Raw genomic sequence first — 13,826 nt, 5'->3', positions numbered from 1 at the left:
AGTAAAGCCAGAACTCCTTAGAGGATGACGGCCAAAGCTGTTTGCAGTTTGGGTAAACAAGGGACATATAGCAACAGATTCATGGCTGCTAATCTCAGCGATATACAAAATACCTGCATATGTCTCCATCCAAAGACCTCGGATGCTGCATTTTCGTTGTGCCATTGCAAATGCATGTGTGAGGCAGAGCGCTCCACTGTGCTTTTACCCATGGATGCTTCTGGTGGTCAGGGAGCGAGTCACTGTGTTCTAAATCAAGAGTTAAAGACAGAGCGATTCATATGCACATGATAATCACAAACTGCACATCCAATGTTTCTGTGTGAGGCCTTCCTGGAAATAAGCTTAGTTCTATTACGAGTGTGATATGACCAATGATGAGGCTGTTAAATGCCAGTATATGCTGTAAATAGTTTACATTCAGAAGAACCCGAAGTGCTGTTTAAGATACAGAGATATGGAGATATAAAGCCTGAAGTCTTTTCCAGCCTTTGCTGAAAGAAGAGACAAACTCACCCGCATGTGCCTACGCATCATCTTCATTTGTACTGCCCTGGTTTTAAGACTTTTATTACTAGGTGTTCCTTGATTTTTACTTTTTTTGAGTTTCACTATACAGAATTTTATTATTACACATGTGGAGTTGTTATGTATAATTTGTGAGGCTTACATGAATCTGCATGTAATAATACAGGCAGAAGCTTAAGGCACAAAATGTGCAGTGGCCACCAGATGGCAGTGTTGATTTTTTAAAAAAAATATAGTTGTGTCAAGCTCTCAAGAGACTGCTGCTGTCAACAATTACTTAAAGAGACCATCAGAGTAATAAAAGCTGTTCAGAGCCATCAGCTTTAAAAGTTGTTTCAATGTTGTGCTAAATTAGATTGTGTCTTATGCCCTGGAGATGTTTTTGATCTAATGAAATTACTTGAACTGATCTAAATGGCCTCTTTGGTCTCAAAGTATGAGAAATACTAACTAAATAATAAACATCTACACTGAAAACTACTGAGGACAATAACACAAAGTACTTAAAAGTAATGTCAGAGTCCCATTAACTAACCAACCACATTATATTTTATTGCTTTGAATCTTTATGGGCTGCCTGCAAAAAGCTAGGCCCTGTGTAGGTTGTTCATAATTAATACCATGTTCAACAAGAGAATTAAAAGCTTGTCTGATATTTACCTGAAAATATTTGGGTGATCCTCAAGACTACAGAGAAAATCTCTTGTAGACTGATGAGGCAGAAGCTGTCTCATTAAAAGTACACCACAGTCAGACCTGATTAAGGGAGAACAATGGCTGCTTTGGGTGTGCTGGACCTGCTAGCTGCGTATTTCAAGGGCTTTGGGGCATTCCTAGAGAAGTTCACAATAGGTACACACTTGACTTTCATGTTTTTTCACTGGATCCACCAATCTTGTACATTTAAAGTGTCTTCTCTTCACAGTCACAATTTTTTGAGTAGGTTTCTTGCTCAGTCGCAGCACGGCATGACATAAAATAAAATCGATTCATTTAAAAAAATCTGCCAAGTCCAGAAGAGTGTACAAACCTTTGCCTAAGAGCACAGAAACACACCTAATCAATTAGGCAGGATGTAGGGATAATGTAAACTTTTAATTGAATTAAAGACAATGCTTGTTTTACTTTAATTCAATTTCTTCTTTGAAATATTTTGATTGTGGTCGTGGAGCAGTATTATATATTATAGCATATAACTATAAATAATATATAACTATAATATAATATATATAACTATATATAACTATATATAACTATATATATATATATATATATATATATATATATATATATATATATATATATATATATATATATATATATATATATATATATATATATATATATATATATAATAGAATTATATAAAGAATTAAGAAGGAGCTGTGCCATAGATCCATGAGCTGAACCCGCAGGCGCTAGGACCGCGCGCTCCTTCTCTCTCCACGAGCCTTCCTATGAAGGTTAGTGTCTGTGCACGAGCCAGACCCACACGATCACAGCTGAGTCAAACGAAGGTAGTGTGGTTACGTGCCTGTGATGTGACACTACGTTTTGAGTTTAATTTCTATTTTAAAAAAGGATATACGATGAAGTGAGAATGGCAAAACGACCGGGGACTGACGACGGGATGCTGCCTTCACCCACAATTCCCGGGGATTTCGCGGTGGATTTTAACACCGAGGACCTGAGCATGGGCTGCGGTGACGGAGTCGAGGAGGTCTCGCTGGATGAGATCTTGAGCCTCTACAGTCAGCCCATAAACGAGGAGCAAGCGTGGGCTGTGTGCTATCAATGCTGTCGGACATTAGCGCAAAAACACCGGCGGAAAAGCTTCAAGTCCAACGGTGCAACACCTGAAGACTTCCCGCGGAGGATCGAGGGACCCGCGGATGTGGCAATTGGGAGAGACGGGACTATCAAATTAGTGTATAAAAGCGTTTCAGGTAAATTGGATATTGCATTCACACACTTGTCTGATTCGTGTAGCTACGCATTTTAAAATAACAGGGTCGCTTATGTCTTTAACTGCCAGGCGACAATGAATTATTTTTCTGCACAATTCGTCCAGGCCATACGCAGAGCATCTTCACAAAGACGCCACATTGTTGTGATTTCTTGCTTCTAGCCATGTGGGGAATGTGTTTACAGACGGTCGTTGCGCTTGTTAATAGCACATAACAGTATGTAAATCAAAACAGAAGAAACACCGCATTGGGCTATTAATAATTCATAAACAAAGCGTTACCTCAGCCTGTAGTGTATGTTTTATGACATAAACAGGTCTTTGTATGAGCCTATAACTTCAATCAGTGGGGCAGCTATATGTTTGGAAAAATTAGCTACAGTGGTCGGTTAGCCTCAGCAAACATTGGACCATGTGATTGATTCAAACTACAAAGCATCTTGGGTACAGAGCATAGACTGGATGGTACAGACCAAATCAAGGCCATAAATCTTAACTGCTGGTTCAAAGCAGTAACTGAAAAGGCAAAGTCTAATATGAGTCATAATGGAACAAATAGTGATGATTTGAACATAATGAATATAAAATTCAAACATGTTTGCCCTTAACCAAGACCAGGCCTCTAATAAAATGTGATATGAGGATGTAGCGTATGATGTTAAATAACTACAGGTCGTTTATTAGTCCCAGGAATATTTAACTCATTTGACTAACCCAACTTTATTATGCAAAACTGACTGTTGTGAGCTTTAAGCCAAGTTATAGTGTTGTTACTTCATCAGAAAGCACACCTGAAATTGTGTTTTATTTCATTCACACATGTTTGAGTAATCCTTTATTATTAGTCCGTCTACATCTCCAATGTTCAAAATGCTTTTTTCCACCTTATGGTGCCATGAAGCAGTAGTTTTCAAGTAAACAGCTACCTGTTACCTTTAGTTCAATAAAGAATTCCAGGGCTGAAATCATCCAAATAATTCTAGTGAAGGTGTATGGAGGTGTTAACATAGTGGAGGACTTCCTGTGTTACCAGATGATATCACATCATGGAACAGAGTGTTTCAAATATGCAGGGTTTGTGTATTAAACATGTGTAAATGAAACAAAACACAAGTCTAGGTATGTTTGTGATGCGGAAACAACATTATAATATAGATAAGAAAATAGCACAATATGGGCCCTTTAAATAAACCAACTGCTAATTTGGGCTTTTGTTGATAAATGCTTTGTTTACAAGTAACAATATTAAAGACCTTGATACACTTAATAAACACTTCATATCAAGATTTAACTAAGTTAATACTTAGGATCATTAACTACCTAATGATTTTTTTTCCAAGTTAGTTAAGTCACAGTATTGCCACCATACAGCCTTGCTCCTGTTTAATAGGTTTAGTGGTAAATTCTCCAAATACATCTGCTAACAGAGCCAAAGCCTTACGTGCACAAGAATGCTTTCTATTCAAATAGGCTCGGAGTTTCAAAGCCTTTCCCTGTTCGTAACATTCCTGTAGAGTGTGAGTGATAACGTTAGGAATCAGTGCAGGAGGTGTGGTTCTGAAGGAACTCACCAGGAAGTTAAAAGTAAGTATTTTTTCAGACCTGTCTTCTGTGTTTTGCCCTGCTAATGGTTTCCTGAATCCCCTATAAACATCAGAAATTAATTACTGTGAATCAGCAGCTTTCAAACTTTTCACATAAATATACAGGACTATTCCAGGCCTAATCTAGGGCTAAACATCATTGCCACTGCAGTTCTAAGCGAGAAATTATTCAAAGGAGGACAACAAATTATAAAATGAGCTCTTTATTATTAGGCAAACCCACATAACGAAGGGCTACTTATAGGAACTTGTGTACTGCCAGTGAGAGATGTACCACAGTTTGAGAAACACCACTGTAGATAATGGTTTGAGTTATCCTTTTTGCCCCTCTTTGTGGTGTGGCTGAGGTATTTTTGAGAGCTTGGCCCTGTTCCTGATTTGTATTAGGACAAGTGATGAGAGAGACATGAGACCATTTAAGCAGCCAGCAGTTCAGACTTTAGAGGTTATTCCCTCAGTTACACCAAATCACTGCTTATGCAACACACAGTATGTATCTCCTGCCCATGATCCAATGACAACATGGTGCATCCTCTATTTTACCCGCTCCAAAATGTATGGAAGCAACCCAATTTCATTTACTGAGGCTATACTGAAAACAGACTGTACTTAACTTCAGCAAGCAAAAGTTATAGCTGTAATGTTAAGTGGTCTGTCATATTTTTACATTGTAATATGGTAGTTGCTGATGTATGTAAAAAGTTAGTTGACTTTCAATTAAATACATGGGATTCTTGTGTTGTTTACCATTTAACATTTCATTCTTCTAAAATGTGGATGTATTTGAAATTTGGACTTTGATATAGACAGGGTACATCTTCATACACTGATTAAATACTTCATGAAGACTGGCCTATTTGTATATAGACACATTGACAAAACAAATCATTCACCCCATTTAAAGGCTAAGGCTAAAAAAATACTTTTTTTTCGAACAGGAAAAAAAAACTTTCTAAATGCAGCCAAAACTACTAGTTATTTTTAGGTTTTTATGATTTTATTAGTATCCCCTTTTATGTTGTTAATTAAAGCCAAGCAATGATTAATTTCCATTTACATTTAATAGTCAACCCACTGTAACACAGATAGTGTTCACAGATCACTTTGATTAGGGAGTTTTATGTGTGGGAAGTTTTTTACAACATACTTAAGTCAACATTTAATTTTGACTTAATGTTGTTAATGTCATTGATTTCCCCCACAGTGTGTTATAGCCAAAGTGACACACCAGGCTGCTCCAAATGTGCCCGTCCTGATTTACTTGTCCTGTAGACTCTCGGGACCAGGCCACCTCCCTCGGACAGGACTAACACAGAGCTCACTGTTCTCATGAGCGCGCCTGGGTGACTAGTTATTTTTTCCTCCATCTGTCCTTAGCTGTAATTTGTGGACTCTGAAGGAGATGTTTTTCCTTGGATAAGGCCAAGAGCTCTAGTCTAGACTATACAGCGACCTGCTGGCAGATAGTGTATTAGGGCTGGGAATCACAAGGCCTCTCTGGATTCGATATGATATTTAATACATGGCTCATGATGCGATATTATCATGATATGGTGATACATGTGGTAATGGATATATTGCACTTCATACTCTGTGATATATTGTTGTTTTTTTAAGAACCAAATACATGTTAGCAACAATATTTCTTTGTTTAACCACTACTTTTACAAAGTTAATATGAACTACACTTATTTTAATAAAAACTGTGAATGTGTCAAATGTATTGCAAAAAAAAAGCTTAAAGATAAATAAAAACACTCTTGGCAATATATTGATACAGCAGCCCATGATAACGATACTGTATCACCAAATGTAATATGATATATCGATATTTCAATACTTTTGTACACCTCTAATATGTATTAGTATTACTGATAAAATATACTCTAGGATGATATGTGTTAGTGCTGTAGTCCTTTGTTTGAATAGTATTTATTTGGGCCACAGCAGAAAAGGAAACTATATGTATAAGTGAGTTAGCTGGGGTTTTGAGAGTGAATAGACTGTTTAATCTGTCTTGTCATTTATGAAGATGCTGTTTATTTATACTTCTCTGTGTACTTTTGTGACACCAGTAGGCATGGGACAATGTTGAAATTTGTGTGTTGTGCAAGTACTGTGTTCTGATTATTATGGCTAAAATAACTGTGATTCACAATTATATCACGATAATTATTAAAGTTGCTGGCAGTTTAAAAATGTTATGCTTATGAATAATTAGAATTAAAACTTTATGATAAGTTACATATTTAAATGACTGTTATAAAATTGTACCTTGCTATTAGTGAAAACAAGGATAAGTGGCATTTTTCTGCATATTCTGATACAATGGCAATCTTTTTAATTATGGCGATTACACAAAATCTACGACAAACTATTACCGTGTACTCTTTTTATCACAATAAACAATATTATTGTTTATTGTCCCATCCCTAGCAACTGGTCAACCAAAGATGTCTTTAATCCTCCACAAGGCAGCCCTAATAAGTTGTGAGCAATCTGTCTATGGGCTGAAGTTTACTCATGTCACACCTGTGTACTCAAACTAGGGCTGGGTATCATTAAGAAGTTGCCAATACGATATGTACCTCGATACATAAGCCACGATATTATATATATCTTGATATAGTGAGCTTTTGATTTGATACGATATATTTCAAAATGATTCGATATGATTCAATAAAAATAATTGCTAAATCATGGCTGTGATACTAAAAGTCTTTGTTCAGACACTTCTTGTACAAAGTTCATATGAAGCACACCTAGTTTAATCATCAAGAAAGTGAATATGTCAAATATGTCGCATAAGCGAGTCTCCTTCCTCTAAACAAGCAACAAAACTGTAGCTCTGTAAGAAAATAATTTGGTAAAATATACCAAGAAATACTCTTGGCGATATATCAATACAGTACAGCAGCCTACGGTATCAATATTATACCATCAAATTGAATGATATATATCAATATTTTGATATTTTTGCACACCTCTAACTCTTACTCTACTGCTGGATTTAACTTATTTTGTGTAATACTGTTGCGTAATATATGACACATATGGTTATCTAGTTTTGCGTACTTTCCCAAATCCCAACCAACAGGTTTATTAAAAGATGCTTCTTTTGATCTTAAAAGAAAGGTGCACAATTTTTTTTTTATATATAGATGAATCATAGTAGTAGAGTTCACTACAATTTCCAGTGTACCCTGTGTTTTATTTACAGAAAATACTTTGGTGTGCAGGTAAATAATACTCACAGTGGTTTAAACATACCTCTGTATTAATGAAGAAAAAAAAAGGCGTTGTCATAAAGATTTACACCTGGAAGACTAGATGCAGTGTTTGTCAATAATACACAGTCCAGCTATTCACCAGAAAGAGATTTCCATGGAAACCTCCCAAGGTCATTGTTGGGGTTGTGTTTCTCTTTTTGAATGTGAGGGGGTCTTCTTTTAGCACATAGTCCCCAGAGGCAGAGTCTGACACCTCTGCTTGTCTGAGTGGAAAGACTTCTATGAACAAAACAAAATCCTTTATTCACTTGTGTTACTCAAGGAACGCCCGGAGGCAATTCTTCATCATTTCACCTCCCTTTGAGTTAACGGTTACAAAGCTGCACTCTCAACACGTAATGATAAATATTTAATGTACAAACACAACGTCATGATTATATTGGATTTGTCAGGCTGTTTCTAGATGCCATGCATAGCTTTGCAGAACATTTCCCATAAATTATTCAGAGGGTGTGTAGCCTAACTGATTGTCTGTGTCTAATAACAGGTTAGGTCAATAATAATAACAAGAGCTCTGTGTGAGAGAACTAATGCCTCCTCCCCCTTCTGTGATTTCAGATAAATACAGACCGCCGCCTACGTCATTACAGGTGAGTTCTGTTCAGGTTGTACCCCTGCTCATCATACTAGTTTAATATGTCATTTTTCAATATGGTAATTGTACTTGAGTTTGTACAATTTACACTGAAATGTCCTCTTTGGACTTGACCGAACATTCTCTCAATGAATGGGTATTTTTCTTACCCTGCATAAACACTCAAACTATTTCTGAAGCTCTTTTTCACACACCACAAAGAGACCAACATTACAAGTTGTACAACCAGCTTGTCCTCATTAGACTATGGAACTCTGTTCACTCTTCATAGATGATAAATAAAAATAATATTGATACATATTTCCACAGTAGACATTTTAAGCCATCTGACATTATTCAAAAACTTGCTCATGCCTGACTTGTGTGAAAGACTTGCAGTGTTCATGTAGGAGTGACTGTGTTTTATTTCACTTTATTTCACACAGTTTTGTTTGTGCTTTGTGTGGCTTTTCATCACAGCAAGCAGTGGATTTTCATCTATGTATTTTTTTATTTTTGGGGGAAAAAAAGCCACACGGCATAATTGAACCCTACGTGTTTGACCTGGAGTCTATTTTTTACGTACATAGATAAGTACAGAACAGTGGGCACATATAGGGGTAGGTGAAAACTGAAGTTTTCTGAGGGCTCAAGTCTGAGATGCAAGGTAATAGAATAAAATAATACAATTAAAATGCAACTCATAGTAACGAATTATATGGGAAGACCATTATAACATAAGGCTGATTCCACGTAATATAACCTTAAACTCTGCTGGCAAATTAATTAAACGTACCATTAAAGGGCCCAGTTTATGCTATTTTCTGAACTCTGTTATAATGTTGTTCCCTCATCAAAAACATAGCTCAAGTTGTGTTTTGTTTAATTCACACATGTTTAACACACTAATCCTGTGTTTTTAGGCTGTGTTCTTCTCTCAAACTGAAAAAGGTAAAAGGTAGCTGTTAACTTGAAAAACTACCACTTCATGACATCATAAGTTGTAATGGAGCATTTTGAGAATGACAACATGTGTGAATGAAACAAAATATGACTTCAGGTGTGGTTTGTGATGAGGTAACAACATTATAATATGGCTTAAAGCTGACAAGAGTCAATTTTGTGTAATTGGACCTTTTAATTATCACTGCTTTTGTATAAACGTATTTCTGTGAACAGCGGCACTAGGGCTTGTAGCATGTGACCTGGAAAAGTCAGCCTTGCCTGAAACCTCGCTACAAAACAGAGCATACAGGAAGCCTCATCATGTGTACATAGACTTAAATGGTGTGGTCAGCTCTGTCCATCTTCTGCCATGTTTATTCAAGAGCTCATGTGATTGTAGGTGTGTTCATTATAAGGCTAAAGAGAGATCACTAAGAGTCCACCTCCTCTGCTGTTAGACTCTGCTTCTACCTAAACCTTACCTTAACCTTTATTAATATTAATTTGAAGTATTGAATGTTAATTATATGTTACAATAAATAAAGCATACGCAGGGAGTGTTTTGCTTTGGTAATTACTTAAAACACCGTTGCATAACAACAATTGTTTACCAGTGTCCAGCTGCAGCAGGTCTAAAACTAGAGGCACACCCAAAGCTAAAAATGTGTGTATTTATTAGCAACAAGCAGAATTTAAAATGGAGCATAAACTGTTATGTCAGTTTTTCAGTGTTTTTCACTTTCCCATTGTAAATTATTGTATTAAAGATCCATTTTACTGTGGACTTTCAGTGAATGAAAATCACTTTTAAACCACAAGTGTTAGTAAAATTAGTAGGTTCAAGGTTACTTTATTTGTACCAATGAGTAGATTTGTTTGTAATGACTAAGTAAGTGAGCAAATATTCTATATAAAAATTGTGAGGCACTTTGTACATCTTTTGACCAACCCACTTCCGCACTGTATACCTATTGGTACAAACAAATGTAAGTTTGTCAATCAAATTATGTTATACATGTCATATGATAATGAATATATTGTTCTCTAGTATTTTAAATTTTAATAATATGTGTGTGTTGCTCCCAAGTCCGTGCATTCCTCAGAAATATTTCACTACATATCACGCAGTGTTGTGGATCTACACACTGACTGTAAACATGTGACCCACTTCTCTGTTGCCTGCTGTGTGAACAGAATAAACATGTGCCTTTTCTGCGTCTGATTGTAGTGATTACATCCCTGTGACAATCTGAGATGTCGGTTACACAGAGATTCACTTGTTTTCTTTTTAATGCTTTGCTGATTGGTCAGCCTCTGTAGGTGAGTGGAGGTGGATTTATCCAATCACGGTAAAGTAGATGGCTTTATTGAAAACTAATACGTAAAAAGGAATCAAATTGAAATAATGATTCATGTTTTGCCTGTATTGGAGGTTTACACTAGTCAATTTAGAATATTCTAAGGACTGTCAGTTGTAATATTTTAACCCTTGAGATGAAGTATAAATATTGATTGTCTCCTGAACTCGTATATAGACCATTAGTTTTATTTCCATTGACCTTATTGCGTTTCAATGCATCTCACTTTTATTTTAGTCATTTCATTGATTTCCTGACTGTTTCACTAAAAAGCCTTTGTACAGAATTGGATTCATTCCCTGGGGTAGATTTGTCCAGTGCTCTGATATGTGTTGTGCACTTAAAGCATGAGAAATTCAATATATTGAGTAACGTGAACTGTCTTAGTCGGCAAGTTCTAATTATAGTTCTATTCTTCCTGGTTTATGTTGGTATACTCTTTCACCTGTCTGTCTCACTTTGAACATGTTATTTTCATCCAGAGCCTCCTCATCGGCTGTGGTGATGCTGATGGTAATGGTGAGGAGGTCCTCTACATTTCGAGGCGATTATGTAACTGTCTGTGATGATGCTTCGCTCTAGTGCCGCAGTAACTGCTGACAGAGGCTTATCCGACTGCCTTATGAACTCTAGAGCCGCAGTGAGCCCAGGGCTGTGGATACTGGGGACAAGACTGTCACCACATTTGTATTTTAACCACAGGAGAGGTTTATGGACTTAACCAACCACTGCCTTTAAGGCATTTTTCTTGTAAATGTCATACATAGCTGAGGTCTACACTGATATGTGAAACAATTGTTAAGTAGTCCATAGAAAATAAATGTGAAAATGGACCATTGTTATGAAAGAAGTTTTAGAGTCACAATTTTTATTAACATTATATATTGAATTATTTGAATTATTATAGAATACACTGCAGCAACATTAACCTTAAAGCCTCAGCATTATGATGTTAGAAAGCAGTCAAAGGTGCACTGCTCCTATCTCTGCGACAGTGTAGTAGGAGACCATTGATAGTGCTTGAATATTTTGGCGTTGTGCGACTCCACACAGCTCATATAGTCTTGACTTGTGTGTGTTTGTGTGAGAGCTGCTGCACTTTGACAAGTGGCCCATTCTTTGCCCATCTGCACAGGCCCTGACTCACTGATGTGTCCACAGTCACGGTCCGTCCTCCTGTGTCTATCAGACTGACAGCCCTCTGTGGATTTCACTGTTGTTCTTTTAGCCAGGCTCTTCGTAAGTCAGCTGACTCCTAATGAGAACTGTTTTAGTCTTATATAAGAGAAGTTCAGACTTAAGAGGGTGATTTATCACAAGCCGATTTTGGCTAATCAAACTAAATGCACATCTTGGCTCTGACTTTGAAAATCAAAAAGGATAGAAGCAGCTTGACCCTTACAAGAGCGTTTTAATTCATTTTGGTCACATGAGACACCGTGCTCTTTCCATACAGAACACAATATAGTTTACTATTAAAACATGCCATACAGACAGGATGTTTCTCTTTCATACTTAATGCATTCATCACATGTTACCAGAGCAAGATTTTGTATATCATTTCAGAAATATTTGTCATGAACCAAACATGTTGTTGATACTTGCATTGTCTTTCTTGTAATCTGAGATGTTTTACTTTCTGTTCTGTGATTGTTTGAGCATCTATAGCTAAATGCTTAAGGCAGCAATGGCATGTAATGGTAGAGTTTAGTTACATTTTCTTATTGACAAAATGACCCTCCTCATTTTTCACCTGAGATTTCTATGCAACGCATTGTATTAGATGCTTCATTGTTTAACCCATTCAAAGCGCTAGTATTACAGACAGTGGCCAATATTTTAGCCTGAAGCCCAACGGATTTAGTTGCCAGTTTAGCCGTATGAGTCCCCTGTTGCTCCGTCAACTCCTCTGGCTCCTCTTCCTCTGCTCAGTCCTCTGAGTCACTCTAGTTTAAATAAGATTGTGGTGTGTAATTGGAAAACTAAGCTGTCCTTTTTTCCTATTTCCTGTTCAGTCTTGAGTAGTTTCACTGCAGGAATCTTCCTCATTCTTGTGACTTAATAGTTTTATTGAATAGATATGACTATGACATATGGGAAGTAATTACCTCATTATTTCAGACGTTTATTAACACTGACAAAGTAAAGCTCTACACTTTTCATTTTAAGTTTGATTGGTTTCATGCAGTTTGTTTGATCAATCTTTGCCTTAAGTTCATAAAAAGAATCACCATGAGTAATTAAATCTGTGACACATTTGTTTACATGGGAAAAATTGGCTGACACATTTTTACATACATAGCTAAATATTGGGTATATTGCTATAAGCGAAAATATCTTCCATTTGTCTTTACTGGGACTTAAAGGGCTGTTATGCTATGTTCTAATCTATGTTTTAATCTTGTTAGCATCCAAGACTTACCCAGAGTAGTGTTTTGTTTCATTCGCACATGTTTAATACACAAACCCTGCATGTAGAATTCTCTCAAAGATAAAACACTCTGTTCCACCTTGTGATGTCATGTGGTAATACAGGAAGGACTGTATTTTTAAACTCCATACACCTTCAGTAGAATCATTTTGGATAATTTCATCTCTGATAACAAAATAAGCTATAACTTCAAAACTACTGTTTCATGACATCACAAGGTGGAACCATAGACTGTATCAAAATGTGAACTAAGCGAGTGTGATGTCACCCATAGCTTTCAGCACCACTCAAATGAAGCTTGCGATGTCAGGCTATATATTATGATTAGGATTTTTAGATGGACAAAACGGCGAAGAAAAAACAAACAAACAAACAAAACACCAGGATCATGTAGAGCGGATTAATACGAACATTTTTAAGACCAAAATGATGAGGCTCACAGTAGCAGTTACAGAGAGAGGGGCGACAAGGTCCTAATTGAAGTCAATGGGAGCCAGGGTTAGTTGGAGTCGGAAGAGCCGCATGTGAACTTCCTATTTGGAACGCGGCGGCTAGTGTATATATACCTCCTGTCTATTTATATATACTATGTCCATGGGTACAGAGGATTTTGAGCTTCGAGATGTAGACAGACTAATAATAAAGAATTATTCAGACATGTGTGAGTGAAACAAAGCACAACTCCAGGTGTGTTTTTTGATGAGGTAACAACATTATAACATGGCATAAAGCTCACAACATTTAATTTTGCATAATATAGGACCTTTAAGTGAAGACCCCCACATTACTGTCATTGACCTAGTGTGTCCTCGCACTGCTGTGACCATTCTGCAGATGGATTAAAGGTTACATAATCATACAAGGAACTGGCTATTTGTTTTAGCTCGGGAACAGGATTACTGGTGGCCACCAGAGATGGTTGATAAATTATCAGAATTGTCAAACATCTACGGTCTGTTCTTTTTGGGTACAACTTTTATGGTTTTGCAGGGGGAGACATGGGGCATCATTGAGCTTCTTAACAGCTTCATTGTGAAAAGATTTTAAGTAAAAATTAACTTGCAGTATGTGCCTTTACATCCATGTAAAGTGCACTGTTCACATAAAATTCCACTTACGGTGGTGATGAT

The 13,826-nt window shown here is 36.7% G+C and overlaps 1 protein-coding gene across 2 annotated transcripts in view; it reads left to right on the top strand.

Moving 5' to 3' along the window:
• Window positions 1-2,015: 2,015 nt before the first annotated feature.
• spire1a (spire-type actin nucleation factor 1a) overlaps window positions 2,016-13,826 on the top strand; it is a 28,323-nt gene continuing 16,512 nt past the window's right edge. For both annotated transcript variants that reach the window (XM_020932727.2, XM_020932726.2), the window contains exons 1-2: window positions 2,016-2,474; window positions 7,947-7,978. In XM_020932727.2, coding sequence (XP_020788386.1) covers window positions 2,129-2,474; window positions 7,947-7,978 — 378 coding nt within the window. In that variant the 5' untranslated portion in view covers window positions 2,016-2,128. The remainder of the gene's footprint in view (window positions 2,475-7,946; window positions 7,979-13,826) is intronic.

This window comes from Boleophthalmus pectinirostris, unplaced genomic scaffold, assembly GCF_026225935.1.
Source record: "Boleophthalmus pectinirostris isolate CB_2022bp ecotype Guang Dong unplaced genomic scaffold, ASM2622593v1 HiC_scaffold_21, whole genome shotgun sequence".
In the NCBI taxonomy this organism is placed as follows: domain Eukaryota; kingdom Metazoa; phylum Chordata; class Actinopteri; order Gobiiformes; family Gobiidae; genus Boleophthalmus; species Boleophthalmus pectinirostris.
The sequence above is the reverse complement of the archived record's forward strand: the minus strand, read 5'-3'. Positions and strand labels throughout refer to the sequence as shown.